Raw genomic sequence first — 26,439 nt, 5'->3', positions numbered from 1 at the left:
TCGCTCCTATCGAGCAGTGTTGGTGCGAGGAACAAGAATGGAGAGAGGAAGATCGATGGAGAGATGGATGTAAAGATATAATGATCACACCAGACTTCGGTACATACCATGCAAGTGACATCCCGGCCAAGGAGACTGTCCTGCTCCAAAGCAAGCGCTGAGCAGGATCAAGAGGAGAACCTCTGGGACCATTTCCAGGGTCCACAAATGTCTTCGTCCGTTATTCGAGCTACGTGGGAGAGGGAAAAGGGGGGGGGTAACGGAGGGGATCAACAAAGTGTGCGATCGTGATGTTAAAACATGTGGACGGTGCTTTCGGGCGGGCAAATGGGGTGATAGGGAGGATAGGGGGGATCAACAAAGTGTGCGACCGTGATATTAAAACATGGACGGTGCACTCGGGAGGGAAGGAGGGGGGGTGGGGGTAATGGGAAGATCAACAAATTGCGCGATCATGATATTAAATCGTGGACAGTGCACTCGAGCTGGGGGCGGGAGTAATGCCTGCGGAGGGTGGTGGTGGGGGGGTGATCGCGATATTAAAAAGTGAACGGAGGACTTTGGCAGGGGAGGGGGTAATGGGGGGATCAACAAAGTGTGCGACCACGATATTAAAACGTGGGCTGTGCATTTGGATGGCGGAGGGGAGGGGTGGAGCAATGGGAGTTGGGGTTCAACGAGGTGCATGATCGCGATATAAAAACGTGGACGGTGCACTCAGGCATGGGGTAAGGTGGATAATGGGGGGGGGGGGTTAACGATGTGTGCGATCGCGATATTAAAACGTGGACTGTGTACTCGGATGGCGGGGGGGTGGGGGGGAGGGGTAGAGCAATGGGGGGGGGGTTCAACGCAGAGTCCCTTTATAGAGAGAGTAGCGACATAGAGGGTCCGGAAAAATCTAGTCATGTGATTGCGTGGAGCCATTTTGAGTCCATCGCGGACAGGATCGGACCCATATCGGTCAGCGTTTTAACGTTCCCGCTGTTCGCAGCATTCTCATTCGTGTTTTATATCGATTTTACGACAAAATGACAGGTTGTTGCGCCTTTGGGTGCACAAATAGAACGGGGAAGGGATTCAAGATGTATAGATTTCCATCAGATGCTAGAAGACGGAAAATCTGGGAGAACAGAGTTAGTCGTCTTGGATGGAAAGCAACTTCTTCGTCAGTTCTCTGCCAGGTGAGTGTGATGGTGGTAATTTTTTTTTTTTGGATACCTTGTCGAGGCTCGTGTGAGAGCTAACACACAACGCACATCAAGGGGGCATGAGACAGGAGGGGAGGGAGTGGGAAGGACAAAATAGTGGAGAACAGAGACATTTGGAGATCTGTGGAAGGGAGAAGGATGGGACAGGGAACATGGGGAATAGAAGATGGACATTACAGGGATTTTCAGGAAGGAAGGCAGTGAATTTGAAGGAGGTGGGCTTGGGTGGATCATCGGGGGTAGAAAAGATCGAGGATTTGGATGGGGGACGATAGGTGGTGGTGAACAGCTGTTTTGAAGGCCTGGAGGGAAGAATGGGAATGAATAGAGTGAGGGAGTTTATTCCAAAGGCAGGAAAAAAGAGGAATGAAAGAGTGAAGGTGAGCAGTGATTCGTGATTTTGGTAGTTTTACCAGATGGGGGTTGTTGGCGGACCTTGAGTGCCCTGCGGAAATGTGGTGGGGACAAATCACAGAGAGAGCAGGGGGGGCGAGGCTCGAGAGAAGACGGTAGAAGACAGAAAGACCACCGACCAACCTGCGGTGATTGAGTGAGAGGACCAAAGACTCAGCCTCATTGTGGGAGATGTCAATGATCCGAAATGCCTTGGTTTCTACAGCGTGAAGCCGAGAAAGGTGGGAGGCAGGAGCACCAGCCCAGAGGGGAGAGCAGTACTCCATCAGGCTATGGACAAATGCTTTGTAAGTGGTCAAGAGCTCAGGTGGGCCGAGGAAGGACTTTGCACGACGGAGGATTCCCAGTCAGCGACTGGCTTTGGAGGCGAGGTTTGAAATGTGGCTTTCCCAGGAAATGTCATGGCAGATAGTGAGACCCAGAAGCTTGAAAGAAAGGACTTCTTCCAGAGGATTGTTTCGAAAGTGGATGGGGGGTTTTCTAAACAGTCCTTTCGAAGAGACATAGTGAGAGTGTGAGATTTGTCCAGATTGAAAGACATGTTCCATGTGTTGGACCAGTTTGTGATTTTATCCAGATCAGCAGTGAGCGAAGAAGCTGCTGCTTGCCGGTCTGAGGGATGACCGATGGTACAGCAGAGTGTGGAGTCATCAGCAAAGAGATATAGAGGATTTCCCAGAGAGTCGGAGAGATCATTGATGAAAACCAGAAAAAGAACAGAGCCCAGAACGCTACCTTGAGGAACTCCAGCCTGGACAGGAAGAGGGGATGAAAGAACTCTATTTAGGGCCACACGTTGACTGCGACAGGAGAGGAAGTCTGCGAGCCATGAGTGGAGATGGCCTTGGATACCATAGGAAGAGAGTTTGGTGAGCAGGGCAGGGTGCCAGACTGTGTCAAAAGCACGTGATATGTCCAGGGATACGGCTCGGATTTCCTGTCTGGCATTGAGGGCTTCCATCCATTGTTGGGATGGCAGAAGCAGCATATCCAGGGTAGAGTGACCTGGTCTGAAACCAAATTGATGATCAGAAATCAAGCCATTGGAGAAGAGGAAGGATTTGATGTCTGAAGCGATGTTGGATTCCATAACCTTGCTGATGATTGGGAGAAGGCTCATTGGTCTGTCGTTGCAGGGATGTTTTTGCACCTTTTTTGTGCAGGTCCCATATACGTATTTTTGTGTGCTGCGAGTGAGACTGGCCTTTGCTTTGGCTTTCCGGGCTTGTTATCCATTGCTCGTGGATTAATTAGCACTTGAAGGGGAAGGCATCTTTATTTAAAATTAAGTTTGAGTTAGAGTCTTCCAGCTAGATCAATTAATATAGGGTCTAGATCATGTTTCCAAAGTCAGACTCAGACAAAGTCAAAGTCAAACTAAAGTCAAAACAAAGACGAATGAACGGAGAACGTTATCGGGCTAACTCGGCCCACGGGCTAACACGGCCCACTCTTCAAAGGCAGGGTTAGGGTCAACACTAACCCTAATTCTGACCCTAACCCTAACCCTAAACCTAGCTTTTAAGAGTAGGTTATACCAAAGATTTAAAATCTATTGGTGTGGGTGTAGACTGCCAGGTCTCAGAATACTAAACAGGCCGACACCCCATTGAAGCATAGAAGGGAGCCCATCTAACTTCTGAGTGTAGAATGATCGGGACTGGCTTTTACCTTCCGGGGGGGTGGGAGAGCATGCATTGAATGTATGTATTTGTCTCTGTTGATTTGAATGTGTGAGGACATTAACTTGTGTTTGTGTGTGTGACTTTCAATTTATAATTTGTATGTGTGTGCATTAGTACATGCGTGTATATGTATGTATGTATGTATGTATGTATGTATGTGGTCCAGTGAGAGAGAGTGAGAGAGAGTGAGAGAGAGTGAGAGAGAGTGAGAGAGAGTGAGAGAGAGTGAGAGAGAGTGAGAGAGAGTGAGAGAGAGTGAGAGAGTGAGAGAGAGTGAGAGAGAGTGAGAGAGAGTGAGAGAGAGTGAGAGAGAGTGAGAGAGAGTGAGAGAGAGTGAGAGAGAGTGAGAGAGAGTGAGAGAGAGTGAGAGAGTGAGAGAGAGTGAGAGAGAGTGAGAGAGAGTGAGAGAGAGTGAGAGAGTGAGAGAGAGTGAGAGAGAGTGAGAGAGAGTGAGAGAGAGTGAGAGAGAGTGAGAGAGTGAGAGAGAGTGAGAGAGAGTGAGAGAGAGTGAGAGAGCGTGAGAGAGCGTGAGAGAGCGTGAGAGACAGTGAGAGAGAGTGAGAGAGAGTGAGAGACAGTGAGAGACAGTGAGAGACAGTGAGAGACGAGAGTGAGAGAGAGTGAGAGAGAGTGAGAGAGAGTGAGAGAGAGTGAGAGAGAGTGAGAGAGAGTGAGAGAGAGTGAGAGACAGTGAGAGAGAGTGAGAGAGTGAGAGAGTGAGAGAGAGTGAGAGAGAGTGAGAGAGAGTGAGAGAGAGTGAGAGAGAGTGAGAGAGAGTGAGAGAGAGTGAGAGAGAGTGAGAGAGAGTGAGAGAGAGTGAGAGAGAGTGAGTGAGAGTGAGAGAGAGTGAGAGAGAGTGAGAGAGAGTGAGAGAGAGAGAGAGAGTGAGAGAGAGAGTGAGACAGAGAGAGAGAGTGAGACAGTGAGAGAGAGTGAGACAGTGAGAGAGAGAGAGAGAGAGAGAGAGAGAGAGAGAGAGAGTGAGAGAGAGGTGAGAGAGAGTGAGAGAGAGTGAGAGAGAGTGAGAGAGAGTGAGAGAGAGTGAGAGAGAGTGAGAGAGAGTGAGAGAGAGTGAGAGAGAGTGAGAGAGAGTGAGAGAGAGTGAGAGAGAGTGAGAGAGAGTGAGAGAGAGTGAGAGAGAGTGAGAGAGAGTGAGAGAGAGTGAGAGAGAGTGAGAGAGAGTGAGAGAGAGTGAGAGAGAGTGAGAGAGAGTGAGACAGTGAGAGAGAGTGAGACAGTGAGAGAGAGTGAGACAGTGAGAGAGAGTGAGACAGTGAGAGAGAGAGTGAGAGAGAGTGAGAGAGAGTGAGAGAGAGTGAGAGAGAGTGAGAGAGAGTGAGAGAGAGTGAGAGAGAGTGAGAGAGTGAGAGACAGTGAGAGAGTGACTGAGTGAGTGAGAGAGAGTGACTGAGTGAGTGAGAGATGAGAGAGAGTGAGAGAGAGTGAGAGAGTGAGAGAGTGAGAGAGAGTGAGACAGTGAGAGACAGTGAGAGAGAGTGAGAGAGAGTGAGAGAGAGTGAGAGAGAGTGAGAGAGAGTGAGAGAGAGTGAGAGAGAGTGAGAGAGAGTGAGAGAGAGTGAGAGAGAGTGAGTGAGAGAGAGTGAGAGAGAGTGAGAGAGAGTGAGTGAGAGAGTGAGAGAGAGTGAGAGAGAGAGTGAGAGAGAGAGAGTGAGAGAGAGAGAGGGAGAGAGAGAGAGGGAGTGAGAGAGAGAGTGAGAGAGAGTGAGAGAGAGTGAGAGAGAGTGAGAGAGAGTGAGTGAAGGAGAGTGAGAGAGAGTGAGAGAGAGTGAGAGAGAGTGAGTGAGAGAGAGTGAGAGAGAGTGAGAGAGAGTGAGAGAGAGTGAGAGAGAGTGAGAGAGAGTGAGAGAGAGTGAGAGAGAGAGTGAGGGAGAGTGAGGGAGAGTGAGGGAGAGTGAGAGAGTGAGAGAGAGAGTGAGAGAGAGTGAGAGAGAGAGTGAGAGAGAGAGAGAGGCAGTGAGGGACAGTGAGAGACAGTGAGAGAGAAAGAGAGACAGACAGTGAGAGAGAGAGAGAGAGACAGTGAGTGAGAGAGAGTGAGAGAGAGAGACAGTGAGTGAGAGAGAGTGAGAGAGAGTGAGAGAGAGTGAGAGAGAGTGAGAGAGAGTGAGAGAGAGTGAGAGAGAGTGAGACAGTGAGAGAGAGTGAGAGACAGTGAGAGAGAGTGAGAGAGAGTGAGAGAGAGTGAGAGAGAGTGAGACAGTGAGAGAGAGTGAGAGACAGTGAGAGAGAGTGAGAGAGAGTGAGAGAGAGTGAGAGAGAGTGAGAGAGAGTGAGACAGTGAGACAGTGAGAGAGAGAGAGAGAGAGAGAGAGAGAGAGAGAGAGAGAGAGAGAGAGAGAGTGAGACAGTGAGAGAGACAGTGAGAGAGAGTGAGACAGTGAGAGAGAGAGTGAGAGAGTGAGAGAGAGTGAGACAGTGAGAGAGAGAGAGAGAGAGAGTGAGAGTGAGAGAGAGAGAGAGTGAGAGAGAGAGAGAGAGAGAGAGAGAGAGAGAGAGAGAGAGAGAGAGAGAGAGAGAGAGAGAGTGAGAGAGTGAGAGAGTGAGAGAGTGAGAGAGTGAGAGAGTGAGAGAGAGCCGGGTGGGGTGGGCTAATCTATTTTTGATCGGATTAATATATGATCGGCAACATGCAGCAAAGTTGAGATAAATAATTTAAATATGAAAATTAAACAAACAAATATATACCCACACAGGATAAACAAGGTCAAACAACTGCAGAAATACAAAGATAACTCTTAACATTGTATTGTACATGTTCATGTATAAGCAGGGAGGTGAGAGTTCGAGTCTCGCTCTCGCCTCCCTGAAATTAAAATGAGGCTGAAATAAGCAGCACGTGTTCTTGTCTAGTTCATTCCTTCTTTGTCATGGTTCTAATAATGTCTGTAACTGTTAAATCACAACCAGCTCTGTGAATTTCTTCTTTATCATGTGGCTCTTAGTTGTCATAAATCTTCTATTTTGTCATCTTCCCATAATTTGTTTATTATCAACATGGAAAAGACCATTCCCATCTCTCATACTTAGAGAACATAATGGAATACACGGTTCAATGCACTCGTGCCATACGGCGGCTCCGCACGAGCACCGCACTGAATGGACTCAAAATGCCGTCAAATCGTTAGTTGTCACTACTCTCTCTATAAAGGGACTTTAGTTCAACGGGGTGTATGATCGCGATATTAAAACGTGGACAGTGCACTAAGGCATGGAGGGGAGGGGCGTAATGGGGGGGGGTCAACAAAATGCGCAATCGTGATATTAAAACTTTGACGGTGCTCTCGGGTTGACTAAAGCGATATTTGCAGCGCTCGCTGTTCGTGGGTGTCATCTCATTGGATCTCGTCTCAGAAGACCCGTAAAGACCAACAACCAGTGGGATTGCACACTCAGAAGCACAAATTTATAATCTTTACAACTTTAGAGAACAACCAAATGGAAGAATAAAACGGTGGCTTGGTGTATCGTCTGAAAAGAGGATCACGTGTCTAAATTAATCTACTCGGTTTACATTAAACAGGGTACTTTGTATGTTATCTACTAGTTAAGGTTTCCTGCGATGTACATGAAGTGTAAGTTACCACGATGACAACAGGCTTCGCACAAATGTTCACCGTAGCCTCGTGTTCCTGATTATCAGCAAGCAAGTAGAGACGCGCGCAGACAGCGCGGGTAGAGACGCGCGCAGACAGCGCGGGTAGAGACGCGCGCAGACAGCGCGGGTAGAGACGCGCGCAGACAGCGCGGGTAGAGACGCGCGCAGACAGCGCGGATAGACGCGCGCAGACAGCGCGGATAGACGCGCGCAGACAGCGCGGATAGACGCGCGCAGACAGCGCGGATAGACGCGCGCAGACAGCGCGGGTCGAGACGCGCGCAGACAGCGCGGATAGAGACGCGCGCAGACAGCGCGGATAGAGACGCGCGCAGACAGCGCGGATAGAGACGCGCGCAGACAGCGCGGATAGAGACGCGCGCAGACAGCGCGGATAGAGACGCGCGCAGACAGCGCGGATAGAGACGCGCGCAGACAGCGCGGATAGAGACGCGCGCAGACAGCGCGGATAGAGACGCGCGCAGACAGCGCGGATAGAGACGCGCGCAGACAGCGCGGGTAGAGACGCGCGCAGACAGCGCGGGTAGAGACGCGCGCAGACAGCGCGGGTAGAGACGCGCGCAGACAGCGCGGGTAGAGACGCGCGCAGACAGCGCGGGTAGAGACGCGCGCAGACAGCGCGGGTAGAGACGCGCGCAGACAGCGCGGGTAGAGACGCGCGCAGACAGCGCGGGTCGAGACGCGCGCAGACAGCGCGGGTAGAGACGCGCGCAGACAGCGCGGGTAGAGACGCGCGCAGACAGCGCGGGTAGAGACGCGCGCAGACAGCGCGAGTAGAGACGCGCGCAGACAGCGCGGGTAGAGACGCGCGCAGACAGCGCGGGTAGAGACGCGCGCAGACAGCGCGGGTAGAGACGCGCGCAGACAGCGCGGGTAGAGACGCGCGCAGACAGCGCGGGTAGAGACGCGCGCAGACAGCGCGGGTAGAGACGCGCGCAGACAGCGCGGATAGAGACGCGCGCAGACAGCGCGGGTAGAGACGCGCGCAGACAGCGCGGGTAGAGACGCGCGCAGACAGCGCGGATAGAGACGCGCGCAGACAGCGCGGGTAGAGACGCGCGCAGACAGCGCGGGTAGAGACGCGCGCAGACAGCGCGGGTAGAGACGCGCGCAGACAGCGCGGGTCGAGACGTGAGCAGACAGCGCGGGTCGAGACGCGCGCAGACAGCGCGGGTAGACGCACGCAGACAGCGCGGGTAGAGACGCGCGCAGACAGCGCGGGTAGAGACGCGCGCAGACAGCGCGGGTAGAGACGCGCGCAGACAGCGCGGGTAGAGACGCGCGCAGACAGCGCGGGTAGAGACGCGCGCAGACAGCGCGGGTAGAGACGCGCGCAGACAGCGCGGATAGAGACGCGCGCAGACAGCGCGGATAGAGACGCGCGCAGACAGCACGGGTAGAGACGCGCGCGCAGACAGCGCGGGTAGAGACGCGCGCGCAGACAGCGCGGGTGGAGACGCGCGCGCAGACAGCGCGGGTAGAGACGCGCGCAGACAGCACAGGTAGGACAGAGAACAAGTAATTGGCGACTTGTTGAATACAATGAATGACAAAGTAACTTACAACACAAAACTACACAATGGAAGCGAAAATCACCATGATGTCGAACTCTTATCTCTTGTAATGGCCTCTAATGGACAAAGCATGTCGGTGAGGACTACTCACGATCTGATGTCCACATGAAGAGCGTGTGATGTTCGCTCAACGCACAATGGCCGACAACTGAGATGTGTCCACATTCTTCCTTCGCCCGACCACTGCTCTTCCTTTCTGGGAGTATATTTATTACGTACGCCAAAGGGTGCAAGGGGTATTCGGACAAATGCGGACGTGCACAGAACGGGGTACAATGAGGTTGGAGATGGCGGAGAGTGTTAGGTTGGGAGTGGGACAGGAAGGGGTAGATTGGGAAGAAGGAAAGGTTGGGGATGGGGGAGACACCCTTTCAGGAATGATTACACTCCAGACATCCTTGAAGGATGAATTAAATACACACCCCAGACACCCTTTAAGGAATGATTAAATACACCCCAGTCTCCCTTTAAGGAATGATTAAATACATCATAGAATGGCCAGCACAGTCTCCAGGCTTAAACCCCATCGAGCTGGTGTGGGATGAACTGGACAGAGGGGTGAAAGCAAAGCAACCTGCAAGTGCAACACATTTGTGGGAACTTCTGCAACAGTGTCGGGAAGAACTTTCCGAATAATATTTGATTTCCATTCCAGAAAGAATGTCACAAGAATGTTCGGCTGTTATATCTGCAAAAGGTGACTACTTTGATGAGTCAAAAATGTAGATTAAATTTTGTTCAACAAAACGATTCCATGATTTCTTTTTTATCTGCAATTGTTTATTTGTTCTATGCTTTAATTGTAGAGTACAGTGAAACATTAAACTACTTAAATTTCAGTAAAAACTGGAAAAATGGGGGTGTTCTCAAACTTTTGACCGGTAGTGTAAGCTGCTTGTTTCTATTTGTGCCTACGTCACTTCTCGTCTTTGATTGTTCCTTGGTGAACTTTCATTACAATTAAACCCATTCGTTGCTCGAATGAATAATCGCCTCCTCTTTTCTTTGCCGACCTGCTGCTGCCATTGGAACACACAAACTAAAAGTTGTTGTCCGGCAAGGCCAATGTGGGGTCATTGCGGTTAATTGGTTTGGTAACCTCCTGTATGGTGCGCTGAACCAAACGATTGATTAAACAGAAAGAATCATAACTTAGACGTGCAAAACTAAATGGATGTTTAGCTGTTTATACGTGCACGGTGAAACGGATGTTAATCTCCTTTCTTAAATAGCTGTTTAAACGGGACATACAAACATGGTTTTGTCAGTGTTTAAGGTTAAGGCGTGTGTTAGTAAGACACTCACCAAACGCCTTCCGTAAATTTGGCCCGTCGAGTCGAGACCATGACTTATTGTGGCCATACTCATTAATTTGACCCTTATGGAGGAGGTTTCGACACTACGTGTGGCAAGTTGGAGGTGACAAAAAGCAGGTTATATTTTATATATTCACTTTTCCCAAACTTGGTTAAAAAACGCCACAATTCACCGTCGGTGACAAAACACACCAGGATACTGAGATAGTCAATTAATGATGAGTAATGACAAGAAGGTTCCAAGTAATACAACTTTAAACTCGGTGATTGAGGTGACACGGTATGAACTTGAACGAACTTGAACGGCACTCAGTCGAGCGCATATCTCCGTCAGGCTGAACAGTTTACATATTTTATCCCACTGATGGGTCTGATCTGAATCCAGACCTGAACTGAAATTGGATCGGCTTGTTCTTGTCACCAAACCAACTCATCCACAAATTTTTGAGATGTCATGATAAACACAGTTTTAGGCCCCATCTCGCAATGGTGAAGAATCACTTAAAAAAATTCTCAGATCCAGATCCAGATTCGGATCTTCACCAAAATCGAATCGATTCGTCCTGGTCACACACCAATATCCACAAAGTTTCGTCCGAATCCGTCCACAACCTTTTGAGATATAATACTCACAGACAATCAAACACACAGAGAGAAGGGGTGGAAACAACCTTCGTGTACCTTGGGTAGTGGAGGTAAATATGTAATGAGCCATTTAAGAATGCTCTTTTGCTTTTATGAGCGGGATGAGGGGATTACAGAAAGTTGGGGTTCAGATGGGGTGATGTGGTTGGGCAATATCGGTGATGGGTGGGGCAGGTGAACTATTTTGTCGAATATCTTTGAGAGTTCAGTTCAATGCCTCAAAATGCCTGCTTGTGCAACATGGTACCTTCATCCCACATTATCAAGTTACAGCGTTTGAGGAACATACCTCGTCTGGAATCATTTTTCACATTGCACATCACTTTGTCGACCATAGCCAGATTGAGGGGTAATTTGAAGGCGGAATGGGCCGGCCTACTGCCTTTGAGCAGACTCTCCGTAATACCAAACAATGCTTGTAGGGAGACAAAATCAAACACACACACACACACACACACACACACACACACACACACACACACACACACACACACACACACACACACACACACACACACACACACACACACACACACACACACACACACACACACACACACACACACACACTTATTAGTATAGATGCATGGCCAAATCTTTTAAGTAACAAACACCAAACTCGGAGTACAAATAAAACTTTGTGTGGGGGTAACATGTGGCCGCTGATTTGCGCAAGGGTGTGGGGGGGGGGGTGTAAATTCTTAATGGAAATATGTACCGTGTCGCACCACCTGGTGGTGGTGGCGGCAGAGGGTATTACAATTTCCATTTTTACCTGGACAACACTGAGGTTAAAGCACTATTCACAATGGTAAATTTGTCTTCCTTCCCTTTTTCCTCCCTCCCCCAAAGCCCCTCCAAAACGGAGCGGCCTGTCAATGTGTGAGATTTCTCGCAGGAAGGGACATCAGAATGAAAGGGGAGCATAGGGTGTGGGAAAATGGGGGGGGCGGGGGGGAGGAGAGTTAAAGCACTCTCTGCACGGGTAAATTTTCTTCCTTTCCTTCTTGTCCAAAATTGTTGGCAAAGACGACTAACTGGTCCATCAGCGAAGCAAAGGGTAGGCTCTGCTAAATAAATAAAAACCATTGAAATAATATTGAAGTGCATTGTGTTGGTCTCATTTATACCGAACAAGTGAAAAATGAAATCCGAGTACAACTGGTAAATGCCACACACTTTTATTCAACCACAAACAACTTCAGCAAATGTAAGTTTTCCAAAGAAGAAACCTGAAAAGTGTTTTACTGGGAATTTGAAATCACTTCCAGGTCTCGGTCTCATTTTCTCGCAACTCCCTGGAAAACAAAAATAACAAACAATGATGCTCATTTCTATCACAAGCACTGCATCCCAAAATTTGAGGAATCACATGGCATACATAACCAAATCTATATACTATGAAAGGAGCCGTGCGTAGTACTCCACCCATTGCTGTTAGAACTTACGCTTCAGAACATACTGTTTGGAATCACCCTTTAGAACGCAACGTACCCTTCAGAATGAATGTACCCTTCAGAACAACCCTTTAGCTGACTACAAAATGACCACACAGCTGAATCACTGATTAATACACCATCAAAACAGTAAAAAAAGGAGAAGCTGGGAACTTGGTAGAGAGCATACCTCCACCACGCAATGCCTGATCCACGAGAACACATCGGGCCCATTACATTTTTGAAATATCATGCTATACAGGACTACATCATTTTTGGCCCCATCTCTCAATGTTGAGGAATCACTTAGAAAATTAAATGTCTCGTATTCAGATCCGGATCTTTACCAAAATCGAATCGATTCGTCATGGTCACACACTCAACCTGTGCACCAAGTTTCATCCAATCCGTCCACAACTTTTTGAGATATCATGCTATATATTGTTTTCAGCCCGATCTCTCAATGATAAAGAATCATTTTAAAAATTACAGTCGTCAGATCTGGATCTTCATCAAAATTTAATCAGTTTGTGCATCTCACACACCCATCATGCCCAACAAATTTTATCCAAATCCGTCCACAACATTTTGAGATACCCTGCACACAGACAAACAAACAACCAAGACAGATGGGGTGAAAACATAACCTCCTTCCACCTTCGGTGGCGGAGGTAAAAACCACGCAATACAGTGTCGACCAGGCCTCAGCTGTGAAAACGAAGCTTTTTTCTCGACGCCATTCTGTCACAGCCTCATGGCTCAAAGAGCCGCGTCCATCTGTCATAAATCCGGTTCTTGGTTTGGAGTTTGGGTTCCGGTTCTGCGTTTTGAGCATTGGCAGGTGTCTTTCAGGGCTCTCGGCTGACGATCTCAAAGTTAAGTTTCCGGTCGTTATCTGTCCCATTTTAACTGTTTATTTTCTCAACTACATGTTATTGTGTGTTCTTAGTTCGGTTTTGTTTCAAAAATCCTGCTATTTTGTGAGTTTTCGTCAATCTTGTCTTACCGGGTGCTTGAGGCCTTCCCATCCTTCCCCTCTCGGTGTACGGTCATGTTTATTTGTAATTTCTCACCATTACCTTCAATTCCTATTTTCCCCACTTTCCCAACGTCCCCATCCCTCCTAACTAAACGCTCTGCTTCTTGTCTTAAATCACCCCCCCCAAAAAACGACCTTTCTCCTTGCACACTCACGAGTCTTGATCTTTCTTCTTCTTCTTCTTCCTCCTGCCGGCACACCATCTTTATTCTACTGAGCTGACCCTCTCTCGCCATTACCTTCACAATTTCTTCCTACCACCTTCCATTTCCAAATATTACCTGTTCTTCAAAAATACATCAAAAAATAATTATCTTCCTTGTATCCTTAAGATCTCTACACCTCCTGCAACCACGTGTCTCTCTCTACTCTTCCTGGTACTTTTCATCGACACAGCAGCTTCACACTGCGTTTACCGTTCCAAATTCACCACACACTTCCACGGTTTTACTTCAAGCTTACCTTTTCCAAATGTTATGCAATCCTTATTTAAAATAAATAATTTCACTTTTGACTATATACCTCGCATAGCCACGTGCTTCTCCCGTAACCACGTGATCTGTTTCCACCCCCTGCGTTTACCGATCCAATTTCACCTTTCACCTCACGATTTTTACTACAACACTTCCATGACCTAAACTGATGAAAACTCTCAAACAATAATAATAATAATAATAATAATAATAATAATAATAATAAAAATTACCCCCGTGTGGGGGTGACAGTCATCTCTATAATACCACAAGTTCTCAATGTTCAGTTATGACCGAAGACTACTGCGCAGTTTGGTTAAAGATGACTCGGCATTTTGGCACGCGCGCACGAAATTATATTTTGAAAATAAATGCCGACATTTACATTTCGGGTTTTGAAACTTTTGCACCTTCAGCGGAAAATGTATAAATATATATATGACCGTTTTTACAGCCATTTTTCCCTGCTGTGCAGGGGTTTGGCTTTTTCTTGAGGCAATGTTTTATAGCCGGATGCCCTTCCTGACGCCAACCCTGGTCGCCTCTTACGACACACAGGGATATGGTACACCTATTCTAACCGGGGCATACACCGGGACCAGTACACTGGTACTCATTTCGCCAACCTCGGAAGGACGACAGGCTGAGTCAACCCCCTGGTGTTAATTCAGCAGCCAACGGGGCTTGAATTCAGGACCCTTAGATCCCAAGCCGCCACCCTAACCACTAAGACAACACCAGGCTTAAAATGTATAAATATAAAAGGCCAAAAATGTGTTTTATATTTATATTTCATTTCTCCTTCCTTCCTTCTTTGTGAATCGGATCGGTGTTTTTGGCCATATTCCAGATCACGTGACGATCAAACGGGAAGGAAAATCAAAAATCTGTCCGGTTAGATACAAGATAATATTTTTTACTATCATAATCAATAAACAGTTGCCGAATATCTTGTAGAATGGCAGACTAGATAGGTTTTGAAAATGGCGATTTTTATAACTTACGTGACCTCGTCCGGGACCTTGAACCCGGACAAAAGTTATATCGTTGTGCAACACTCATCGACCTCTACCCTGATGCTAAGTTTCATTAAGATCGGAAAGAAAAATTGTTGACGGACGGACGGACGGACATTTGGTCCGGCTTTATTAGGTCATCTCGGTAGACATGTCGTGGGAATCCTCCATCGTGCAAAGTCCTTCTTCGGCCCACCTGAGCTCCTGACCACTTACAAAGCTTTCGTCTGCAGCCTGATGGAGTACTGCTCTCCACTCTGGGCTGGTGCTCCTGCCTTCCACCTTTCTCAGCTTCACGCTGTTGAAACTAAGGCATTTCGGATCATTGGCATTTCCTGCGATGAGACCGAGTCTTTGGGCCTCTCAATCTCTCACCACAGGCAGGCCGGTGGTCTTTCTGTCTTCTACCGTGTCCTCTCCAGCCTCGCCACCCCCCCCCCCACTCTCTCTGCGATTTGCCCCACCACATTTCTGCAGGGCGCTCAAGGTTCGCCAACAACCCCCTTCTGGTAAAACTACCAAAATCACGAATCACTGCTCACCTTCAATCTTTCATTCCTATTTTTTCCTGCCTTTGGAATAAACTCTCTCACTATATTCAATCCCATTCTTCCCTCCAGGCCTTCAAAACAGCTGTTCACCACCACCTATTCTAACCGGGGCATACACCGGGATCCATCCATCCCCCATCCAAATCCTCGATCTTTCCCCCCCCCCGTTAATCTACCCAAGCCCACCGGCCACCTCCTTCAAATTCCCTGCTTTCCTTCCTGAAAGTCCCTGGAATGTCCATCTTGTATTCCCCATGTTCTCCACCCCATACCTCTCCCTTCCACAGATCTAATGTCTCTGTTCCCCAGTGTTTTGTCCTTCCCACACCCACCCCTCTTGTCTCATGCCCCCTTGCTGTGCATTGTGTGTTCACTCTCATACGAGCCTCGACAAGGTATACAAAAAAAAAAAAAAAAAAAACTCCACACCATCCAAGGTTCCACGAAAATCTCTTGGCTTCTCAAAATGTCAGGCATTCACTTCTTTGCTTTCGAAAACCCTTCAGTGACGTTTCCTGAGTCAACGTTCAACATACCAAAACAAACAAACAAATCCATGTCCTAATTGTCGCCATGATACACACGGCTCTCTCCACACGACTACTAAATCACAGGATCTCAAATCTTGGGGAAGAAGAAGAAAAAGAAAAAGAAAAAGAAGGACATCATCTTGAGATTGACATACATAGGAGACTGGAAAAGGGAGAAGATTGAAATGCGTTGATGCACAAATACAACATCAAACCATCAACCATCAACGACATCAAGGCCCAGAAGGACAAGTTACTGGAATTTTACATCAAGTCAGAGACAGACAAAGCTGCTGACAAGCACCGTACACTACACAAGCCAAATATGGAGCAGCTCCATAAAGCTCTGTACGAATGGTTTGTTCTCAAGCGTTTGGAGGGAGCACCAATTTGAGGCCTGATGCTCATTGAGAAAGGAAAGTATTTTTATGATCAGATGAGATTGACTGATCAATGTGCCTCTTCTGATGGCTGGCTGGCTTGTTTCAAATTGCAACTTGACTACAAGACAATGACACAAGCACAAAATATGGTAAGAGGGGGTTCTTCTGTTTTATAGAGAGTATGAGCAACGAATAAGAACGAGTTATTAAATGAGACAGGAAGAGACTAAGGGGAGAAATAACGATCAACAGTACGAGGGTAAACGGTTAAACGGGGTGAGTACGGAGCAGGGCACGGGACATTGAAATAACCAAACATGCATGCAATAAGACTGTATTGAGCACATGAACAAAAGTGTACAATTGATGGCAACAGAGACAAATCTGGAACGGTAGGTACACTTAGCTTTGAAAAGGAATCACTCGGCAGAGAGAACGAGGCATCCACGACCGGAAACTGGAAGTGGTTCACTTGTAAATAGGAAACATTCGTCACGGTGTCTCAAACCGATCGATGATGCACGGTTTTCCGCGGCTTCCATCGATATTGCCGGGTCTCATCATCTGTGACAATGAGACTTGGACATGCCTGACGTTGGCTTAATGGTTAGGGTGGTGGGCTTGGGATCTGAGGATCCCGAGTTCAAATCCCACTTGGCTATTGAATTAATACCAGGTGGGGTTGACTCTTCCTGTCATCCTCCTGAGGTCAGCAAAATGAGTGCCAGATTGCTGGTATCCTGTGTCGGAGTGGCAACCCGTCCAGGATTGTGTCCAACAGCCAAGGAGACTGCTTGTATTGGGCAGCACCAATGCTTTGCAAAGAGTATGGTCCCAATGGATGGATGGAGACATGGGCAATGTATACGGCCCTCCAACCCCAGCCACCTATCCCTACTCCTGGTTTGTGTGGACACAGGATCGTTAATTTAACCTGTGACAAGGTAGAAACACAGGGTCTGCCTTTCTTGCACCACAGAAGTGTTGGTAATACCTCAAATATTTTACCATTCCCAGCAATGATCCAATCCTATTCATTTGATATTCTTTTAAGGTGGTGGTTCATCATCATCATCATCATCATCATCATCATCATCATCATCATCATCATCATCATAATCATCAGACCTCTCCCTCATTTGCTGTAACGTTTTCTACTCAATTTTATCTTGGCCGTCTATACGTCTTGTGTCTCAACTTGCTTCCCTTTGAGATGCATCTCTTCCATGAGCCTCAATATTAACAAAGGAAAATATAAATAAGCAACGGATAAAATAACCCGATCGTTCCCAAAGAGCAAAGCAATCGTTTCACACTCAGCAGGTAGGTAGCACACCCAACTGGATGTCCACCTTGAACGAGTGAACTCGGACACCTACCGTCTGTACATGCGACTCTTGTTGCGGTAAGATGTAAGTTGGGAGTCAAAGTGACGATCCAGCATGCTGCCAATGAAAAATCCCAGCGGGAGGAATCCCACAGGCCAAAATTCTCGGATCAACTGCAGCATGGTTTCTATTGTATGAAACAATCTATGAACACAAACACAGAAAAGATAAATGATGATGATGATGATGAAACCCATCTCTCCTCTCCCCCAACCACATCATCCTCCACCCCTTCACCACCCACCTCATCCTCCCATCTCCCCCACCCACCTCATCCTTTCCTCTCCCCCACCCACATTGTCCAACCCCAACCACACCCACATCGTCCTCCCGCCCCCCTGACACCACCCCAATGTCCGACCCCCCATACCACCCACATCATCCTCCACTCCTACACCACCTACCTCAACCTCCCATTTCCCCCACCCACCTCATCCTCCCATCTCCCCCACCCACCTCATCCTCCCATCTCCCACACCCACCTCATCCTACCATCTCCCACACCCACCTCATCCTCCCATCTCCCCCACCCACCTCATCCTCCCATCTCCCCCACCCACCTCATCCTCCCATCTCCCCCACCCACCTCATCCTCCCATCTCCCCCACCCACCTCACCCTCCCATCTCCCCCACCCACCTCACCCTCCCATCTCCCACACCCACCTCATCCTCCCATCTCCCCCACCCACCTCATCCTCCCATCTCCCACACCCACCTCATCCTCCCATCTCCCCCACCCACCTCATCCTCCCATCTCCCCCACCCACCTCATCCTCCCATCTCCCCCACCCACCTCATCCTCCCATCTCCCCCACCTACCTCACCCTCCCATCTCCCCCACCCACCTCACCCTCCCATCTCCCACACCCACCTCATCCTCCCATCTCCCCCACCCACATCGTCCAACCCCAACCACACCGTCCTCCCCCCCCCGACACCACCTCAATGTCCTACCCCCGACACCACCCACTTTGTCCTACCCCCTACACCACCACCTCGTCCTACCCCCCACCTACACCACCACCTCGTCCTACCCCCCACCTACACCACCCACCTCGTCCTACCAGCCCACCTACACCACCACCTCATCCCCCCCTACACCACCACCTCATCCCCCCCTACACCACCCACCTCATCCTCCCCACTACCCCATCAACCCGTCCTCCCCATTACCCCATCCATCTGTCCTCCCCCTACCCATCCACCCGTCCTCCCCCTTACACCACCCACCTTGTCCCCCCCCTACACCACCCACCTCGTCCTCCCCACTACCCCATCAACCCGTCCTCCCCATTACGCCATCAATCCGTCCTCCCCCTCCGACACCACCCACATCGTCCTCCCCACGACACCACCCACCTCATCCTCCCCACTACCCCACCCAACCCGTCCTCCCCCTACCCCACCCAACCCATCCTCCCCCTACCCCATCAACTCGTCCTCCCCCTACCCCATCAACTCGTCCTCCCCCTATCCCATCAACTCGTCCTCCCCCTATCCCATCAACTCGTCCTCCCCTATCCCATCAACTCGTCCTCCCCCTATCCCATCAACTCGACCTTCCCCCTTCCCCTCCACTCACCTTCTTGTCCTCCTTCCAAGTCCTATCCCCCTCCCCAAAACCACTCTCCACTCACCTCCTCCCCTCTCTCCCCACCCCTCCCCTCCTCCCCACCCCCTCCCCTACCTCTTCACCCCTCCCCTACCTCCCCTCACCCCTACCTCTTCACCCCTCCCCTACCTCCCCTCACCCCTACCTCTTCACCCCTCCCCTACCTCCCCCTCCCCCTACTTCTCTTACTCTCCTTCCTCATCCCAAACATCTGTATTTCCACCTTCCACTCCCTTTCCCAGTTTAACTCCTACACGACAGACACGCACACGCACACGCACACGCGCACGCGCACGCGCACACACACACACACACACACACACACACACACACACACACACACACACACACACACACACACACACACACACACACACACACACACACACACACACACACACACACACACACACACACACACACACACACACACACACACACACACGTGTGACATAAACACATCGAGTCCCAAATCGTTTCAGTGTTGAACTGCAGGTCGAGAGAATCATTCCCACAAATCGTCTGAGGTAAAAAATACAAAAAAATTATATATTATACAAAACACCGAAAGTGTTTATTTCAATGTTTCTCTCGACACAAGGACGAGGACGAGGACGAGGACGAGGACGAGGACGAGGACGAGGACGTGGACGAGGACAGTCGAAGGTCATGTTTAAACATCACCATCCTGACAGGAAATCTGTTCATTGCACGAGGGAAGGTCACGGACCACGTGACGCGGAATTTTACCGTTTACCTCAACTTCAAACAACACTTGGTAAATACCGTACACTCTCCTTTACCTATTTACCGTGACGGCGGTTCAACAAGTACGTCACAAACTCACCGCACTGTGACCGATCGTTCGAGGATTAGGTGATCGTTAATCGGGAACCATCCACATCCGTTTTTCTCACAACACAGAAAATAATTATTAAATATCACGAAAGGATATTTATTATTGACTTTCGAACTAAATATCCAGTCCCGAGGGACTGTATTTTAAAACGATCTCGCGTCAATGTTAAAATAACACGCGATGCGCGATGTGCGGCGTCCCCGAAAGGGATGAAGGTGCTGACCGAGCGAACACAATGTCATTATACACCCTCAGCAGGTCCCTCATGTCCGGTTGTGTTAGAAAAAGAAACTGATAAAAATAACTTGTGTATAAACCAAACCTTATTAGAAGCAATTAAAACGATGACTTGTTTCCTCAATCATTCCGTTGAAATTTAAAAGGGATCCCAAGTCCCAACCGTTAGAGGGGAGAGTGAGTGCAGGCAGTGCCGCCAGGAGTCGCGCGACATGACACGCCCCCAAAACATTCTGGTCACGTGGGTCACGGGCGCCATTTTGTTTCCTTTGATGGTTCATTGAATGAACGCACTCGATATCTCATGTTTCTTTTTTAAAAGGACAGGATACTGAACCGTTGAATGCACCAAACGATCAGAGAAGTAGGATTTCACAATGTCCATTCCCTGCAGATGCCGGAAGGAATTTTTTTTGGGGGAAAACAAAGTTTAAATTTATCTGAGATGGAAACCGACGTCAAGGTGTTTTGTGTGCCAGGTAAGCTGTAGTCCCATTCGTGTGTGTGTGTGTGTGTGTGTGTGTGTGTGTGTGTGTGTGTGTGTGTGTGTGTGTGTGTGTGTGTGTGTGTGTGTGTGCATTTGTGTATGGTGCTGTTAACATATTGTAGACGGTATTTGGGTTAATTAGGTATAACTATGCTTGGTATTGGCTTTGGAATCCTAGGGTCCTGAGTTGAAATCCCAGTGCCATTGAATTCATACCAGGTGAGGTTGACTCATCCTGTCATCCTTCTGAGGTTGGCAAAATGAGTACCAGCTTGCTGGGATGATTAAGCCATTCTGGTATCCTGCGTTGGAGTGGCGACCCGTCCAAGATTGTGCCCAATAGCCCAGGAGACCGCTTCAGCAGCATTAACGCTCTGCACAGAGTTTGGCCCCCATGGATGGATGTAACTTAATATGGAATAGGCAAAGCCGAGACGCGAACGTAGACTTCTTCTTACATTCGATGCTTCAATTTCCGGTTACTTCGGCCTGGATTCGGGATCAGCGATCAAATAACGTAAATCACGATGAAAAATTATTTTTTGATGATGCGGGAGATATCTTTATTATAAAATTAGGTAGACTTAAAACTCTCTAGTTTTGTTGTTAATTTTTTAGTCATAAAGGTGTGATTGGGTAAATTATAGATCAAATTAATAATTTGTGCATTTCTTTAACCGTGATAACACTACTGCATATTACTTCAACATTACCTTCACAACAACCACACCACCAAGAACAGGATCTCATCTGCAAAAATAAATATTACCTCAACATTCCCTTCACAACGACAACTACACCGCCTAGAACATGATCTCATCTGAAAAAAAAATTCCTCAACATTACCTTCACAACAACAACTACACCACCTAGAACAGGATCTCATCTAAAAAAAATTAATATTACCTCAACATTACCTTCACAACGACAACTACACCGCCAAGAACAGGATCTCATCTGAAAAAAAAAATTCCTCAACATTACCTTCACAACAACAACTACACCACCTAGAACAGGATCTCATCTAAAAAAAATTAATATTACCTCAACATTACCTTCACAACGACAACTACACCACCTAGAACAGGATCTCATCTAAAAAAAAAAATATTACCTCAACATTACCTTCACAACGACAACTACACCACCTAGAACAGGATCTCATCTAAAAAATAAATATTACCTCAATATTACCTTCACAACTACGCCGCCGAGAACAGGATCTCATCTGAAAAAATAAATATTACCTCAACATTACCTTCACAATGACAACTACACCACCTAGAACAGGATCTCATCTAAAAAAAATAAATATTACCTCAACATTACCTTCACAACGACAACTACACCACCTAGAACAGGATCTCATCTAAAAAAAAAAAAATATTACCTCAACATTACCTTCACAACTACGCCGCCGAGAACAGGATCTCATCTGAAAAAATAAATATTACCTCAACATTACCTTCACAACACCAACTACACCGCCTAGAACAGGATCTCATCTAAAACAAGGACAAATGTGTCCAAGAGCCGCATCCTAAAGGTTTTGTCTTCACCAGAAGAAGAACAAGAAGAGGAAGAAGAAGAAAAAGTAAAGAAAAAAAAAACTTCCGATATTTCGTCACGTGCCTTGATTGAGCCAATAGCGAGACCCGTCATGGACGATCGTCGTTCATGACGAGAAAATAGTGTATTTACGAAATTACAATGCATTAAATGGAATAATCTTTAAATAGTAACGTGAACTTTTCGAAACTTTAAAGCAAATGTCCGAATATATTTAAAAGTTCATGATAGACGCTCTCAAAAGGCACCCTCAATGCGAGGATGTGTACAGGTGTTTAGTATTTAAGGAGATCCGGATCCTGCTTATAAAAGAGCTGAGTCCAAAAGGTTTTGTCAGAAGAAGAAGAAGAAGAAGAAGAAGAAGAAGAAGAAGAAGAAGAAGAAGAAGAAGAAGAAGAAGAAGAAGAAGAAGAAGAAGAAGAAGAAGGAGGTGGAGCTCTATTAGAGCCACGTCTCACGTAGAGAGACGAGGCTAAAAATAAATACTAGAAGCGAACATAGAATTCTTCTTACATTTGCTTCTGACTTTACCTATAACTTGTTCACAACTGTATACGCAATTTCCGGTTTCTTCGGCCTGGATTCGGGATCAGCGATCAAATAATGTAAATCACGATTAAAAATTATTTTTTGATGATGCGAGAGATATCTTTATTAAAATCAGTGGAGGAAATATACACCATGTCTGATATTATTTGGGTCTTTCATGTCTCCGACGATGCCTTTATCTCCCGACATGCATCATTCCCCATGACAAATACCGGAAGCAAAAAAAAAAAAAAAAAACTGGAAGCAAAAAAAAAAACCCGGAAGCAAAAGGGTCATAGCCAATGTCACGGATTCCAAATTGCCAGGGTATTGTGTTGGTGTTGTTGTTGTTGTTTCCTATTCTCTCATGTGCACGCGTTAAGTATGAAGCTCACTACGTTCGCTATAAAAATACATTCATCATCCTCATAGAAACATCTGCTTAACAACAAACTCCAGGTTTCCTTTTGTGGCAAATCAGAAACCGTTCCTCAAGTACCTTGGAGTCCCCTTCATCGCAGCCTCACATTCCGTGAACACGTAAAATGGGTCACAGGAAAGATAAGACCAGGCAGGGTAACATAATCCAGAAACTAGCAGGTACCAGCCGCGAACCATGTGCACGCACACTCCGTACTTCCCTCTGTTCAGACCTTCAAAAGAAAATACAAAATGGTCAAATGCCTGAGATGTCTTTCAAGCGTGACAAATCTCACACTCTCACTATGTCTCTGAAAGGACCATCTGGAACCCCCCCTCCCCCCAATCTATTTTCTTAACAATTCTCTTGAGAAGGTCTTATTATCAGTGATGATCTTATTATGATGCTTTCGTCTCTCAAACTCCTGGGTCTTATTATCAGCCATGATCTTTCTTGGGTAAACCACATTGCAATGTTGGTCTCCAAAGCCAGCCGCCGACCGGGCGTCCTCCATCGTACAAAGTCCTTCCTTAGCACTCCTATCCACCGATAATGCCCTCATCTGCAGCTCCATGGAGTACTGCTCCCCCTCTAGGCTGGTTCCCCTGCCTCATATCTTGCTTAGTTTGACACTGTGGAAACCAAGCCCTTCGCCGTGATGAACCTGAGTCTATGGGCCTACCACCTCGGCATCACAGACAGGTCATCCTTCTACCTCCTCCTTCCTGGTCTTGCACCCTCTGCTCTTTCTATGATTTGTCCTCCCCCACCCCCACAGACCACCATGAACCCCCTTCTGGTGAAATTCACAAAATCCAGGATCATTGCTCATCTCCATTCATTTGTTCTTCTTTTTTTCCCACCACTTCCACATTTTCCTTAAACTGATTCGTCGTCTTCACGTCTTCCCTCCAAGTCTTCATGTCAGTTATTCACCACTCTTTCAGATCATTCCCCATCAAAAACCATGATCTTTACTCCCCCATTAATCCCCTCACCCCCCCCCCCCACACACACACACAGACACTCCCAAGCCCACATTATTTTCCAATTTCCATTTGTCCTTCCTCAGAGTTTGTATCTGTATCCATCTTGTTTTACCCTCACATCCATTGTTTGTCCAAGTTTCCCTCTGTTTTGTCCCTCAACCCTGTTGTCGGTGTTTCTTCTCTGTGTCTCTGTGTCTGTGTCTCTGTGTCTTCTCTGTGTCTCTGTGTCTTCTCTGTGTCTTCTCTGTGTCTTCTCTGTGTTCTCTCTCTCTCTGTGTTCTCTCTCTCTGTGTTCTCTCTCTCTCTGTGTTCTCTCTCTCTCTCTGTGTTCTCTCTCTCTCTCTCTGTGTTCTCTCTCTCTCTCTCTCTCTCTCTCTCTCTCTCTCTCTCTCTCTCTCTCTCTCTCTCTCTCTCTCTCTCTCTCTCTCTCTCTCTCTCTCTCTCTCTCTCTCTCTCTCTCTCTCTCTCTCTCTCTCTCTCTCTCTCTCTCTCTCTCTCTCTCTCTCTCTCTCTCTCTCTCTCTCTCTCTCTCTTCTCTTCTCTCTCTCTCTCTCTTTTTTTTTTCTTTTTGTTCTGTTGTGTCCTGATCCGTTCAGTGGTCTAGCTCTTCCACGAGCCTTGACTCTCGATCTCAAAAAGGTATGAGGTACATGTGGCAACGCCTCAAGGAAACTGGCTCGGTACAAGACAAGAACAGGCCAGGAGTCGGTGAGATGAAGCCCCATCCTCGTTCAACCTTGTGATCAACCCTCGGCACCTCGTTTATTTCATGCTGAAAAATGAGGACAATTCAGGAACTCTCGAAAACCACCTGTTGCCACACTGAGAAATTGCCAGTTTTGAGTAATTGGATCGAGAGGCCGGAGTTTACGATGGCGGCGTGCTTGATTCACGTCTCCCAGTCCACGGCCAGGAATATATAACATCGTATATCGAAATGAGCTGGCGGAAGTGGTAAAATCCGTTAATGGATGGTCATTCATTGATGCTTGAGAGAAGGATATTGTGGGATGTGTCGTTGATCAGTTTGGAGTGGAAGGAGAGCGCCTTTCAGAACTAGTAAACTCTGTCGTGGAAATGATGAAGTCGCTGATGGTGCAGATAATGGTGCTTGGCTCTTCTTGTTTACGTCTACGGTCAGCTCCCATCGTGGTGACTGCGACTCTGACTTCACCAATATATCAAGGATTGAGAGAACAAACAAAAGATGGATCAAGCAGAAAATGTTCAGTGGTAAACATGCTTCAAAATAATTTCCTTTTTTTTCCATCCATTCTTCTATTCATATACAGTCGCATTGTTTTTATGTCTCCGCTGCCGAATTTGCCGGTCGGAGGTATTGTTACGAATCTGGAAGCCTTTTGCACACAAACAGACAGCAGTCCCCGTAGCTCAGTTATCTCGATAAGTATGTGTTTATAGTTAGGGCCCGTCCCCTATGTCTAACGGGAATTACGTGTGTGCGCTGCGAAGTTTCTTTATAGTTAGTTTTTTTTTTTTACAACAAATCCCCTTCACCTCTCCGCACCATCAACTCCATTGCCCACGTGTTTTTGGCTAAAGGTGTGGGCGGAGCCTCCATTCGCTTCAGATCGAGGCTCCGCTCCGAGGAAGGGCATGGAGTGTTTCCTCCAGCCAATGGGCGAAGGCCGAGCAGGGCCTAGGCACCCCGACCAATGAGGGGAGGCCACTGATAGCCCGACAACTCCTTGTCCAATCAGGAGGTGAGTGGGAGGGGAAGAAATCCCTTGGACCTGGCAAGAAGAGGAGAGTGGTTGTCAGGACCACTATATGGGAGTCATCGTTACGATTGGCTTGGTCTTGGTCGTGGTGGCTTTTCGTCTGCGGTCCTTCGCGGTGGCTCATCGTGGTGGTGGAGGCCGAGCAGCCAGGGTCGTGGGCCCGTGGATTTCGGAACGTGGGTTCGAGTCCCACCGTGGTGGTTGAAGTACGATGTGACCGCACGAGGTGGAGAGGTACCCGACAAGGCCCTGGTCCCCAGCTCACCTTTCCCTCCTGGGCTGAGGGACCGAATAAAGACGCCAAGGGTTCCATTTCTTTTGGGTGTGTGTGTGTGTGTGTGTCCGTGGGCCCCGTCTATAAGTAGAAATTGTTAAGTGCTTTTGTTCATTGTACATTGCTTTTATTCAGATAACTCTGCTCTTTGTGCTCCCCTGCCTCTCCTGGTAAATAAACCCCCAATTGTTCAATGTACCAGCTTGTTGTCTGTCACTTTCTTTCATTGACCCAGCACGGTGCGTAATGAGAATTAGAGAGGCCGTGTGCCGTAAGTTGTCATTGGGACCGGCGCGGCTCTGGTAACTCCCGCTCAGTACGTTGGACCCAAGTCGGTACATGCGACTCGGTTCGGACAGAGTCGGCCGAGGGTGTGGTTTCCCCGGTAGTTAAACGGCGTGAGTACTTAGGTAAATTGGAAT

General features: G+C 47.8%; 1 protein-coding gene across 6 annotated transcripts in view; it reads right to left on the bottom strand.

The window, feature by feature from the left end:
• Window positions 1-20,193, bottom strand: part of GPHA2 (glycoprotein hormone subunit alpha 2) — a 38,270-nt gene extending 18,077 nt beyond the window's left edge. Inside the window, exons 1-5 of one of the 6 annotated variants that reach the window (XM_085893936.1) lie at window positions 20,093-20,193; window positions 19,355-19,433; window positions 17,290-17,442; window positions 8,613-11,780; window positions 108-229 (exon numbers count right to left, since the gene is read on the bottom strand). In XM_085893936.1, coding sequence (XP_085750062.1) covers window positions 108-229; window positions 8,613-8,686 — 196 coding nt within the window. In that variant the 5' untranslated portion in view covers window positions 8,687-11,780; window positions 17,290-17,442; window positions 19,355-19,433; window positions 20,093-20,193. Of the gene's footprint in view, window positions 1-107; window positions 230-8,612; window positions 11,781-17,289; window positions 17,443-19,354; window positions 19,434-19,595; window positions 19,615-19,668; window positions 20,027-20,092 lie in introns of those variants that run through there. The other 5 variants (XM_085893933.1, XM_085893932.1, XM_085893934.1 and 2 more) reach the window with 5 other exon arrangements.
• Window positions 20,194-26,439: the final 6,246 nt, after the last annotated feature.

Source organism: Eptatretus burgeri, chromosome 9 (genome assembly GCF_056783735.1).
Source record: "Eptatretus burgeri isolate ZD-2024b chromosome 9, Ebu_testis_v1, whole genome shotgun sequence".
In the NCBI taxonomy this organism is placed as follows: Eukaryota; Metazoa; Chordata; class Myxini; order Myxiniformes; family Myxinidae; genus Eptatretus; species Eptatretus burgeri.
Note: the sequence above shows the minus strand (reverse complement) of the source record. Positions and strands in the feature narration are given on the sequence as shown.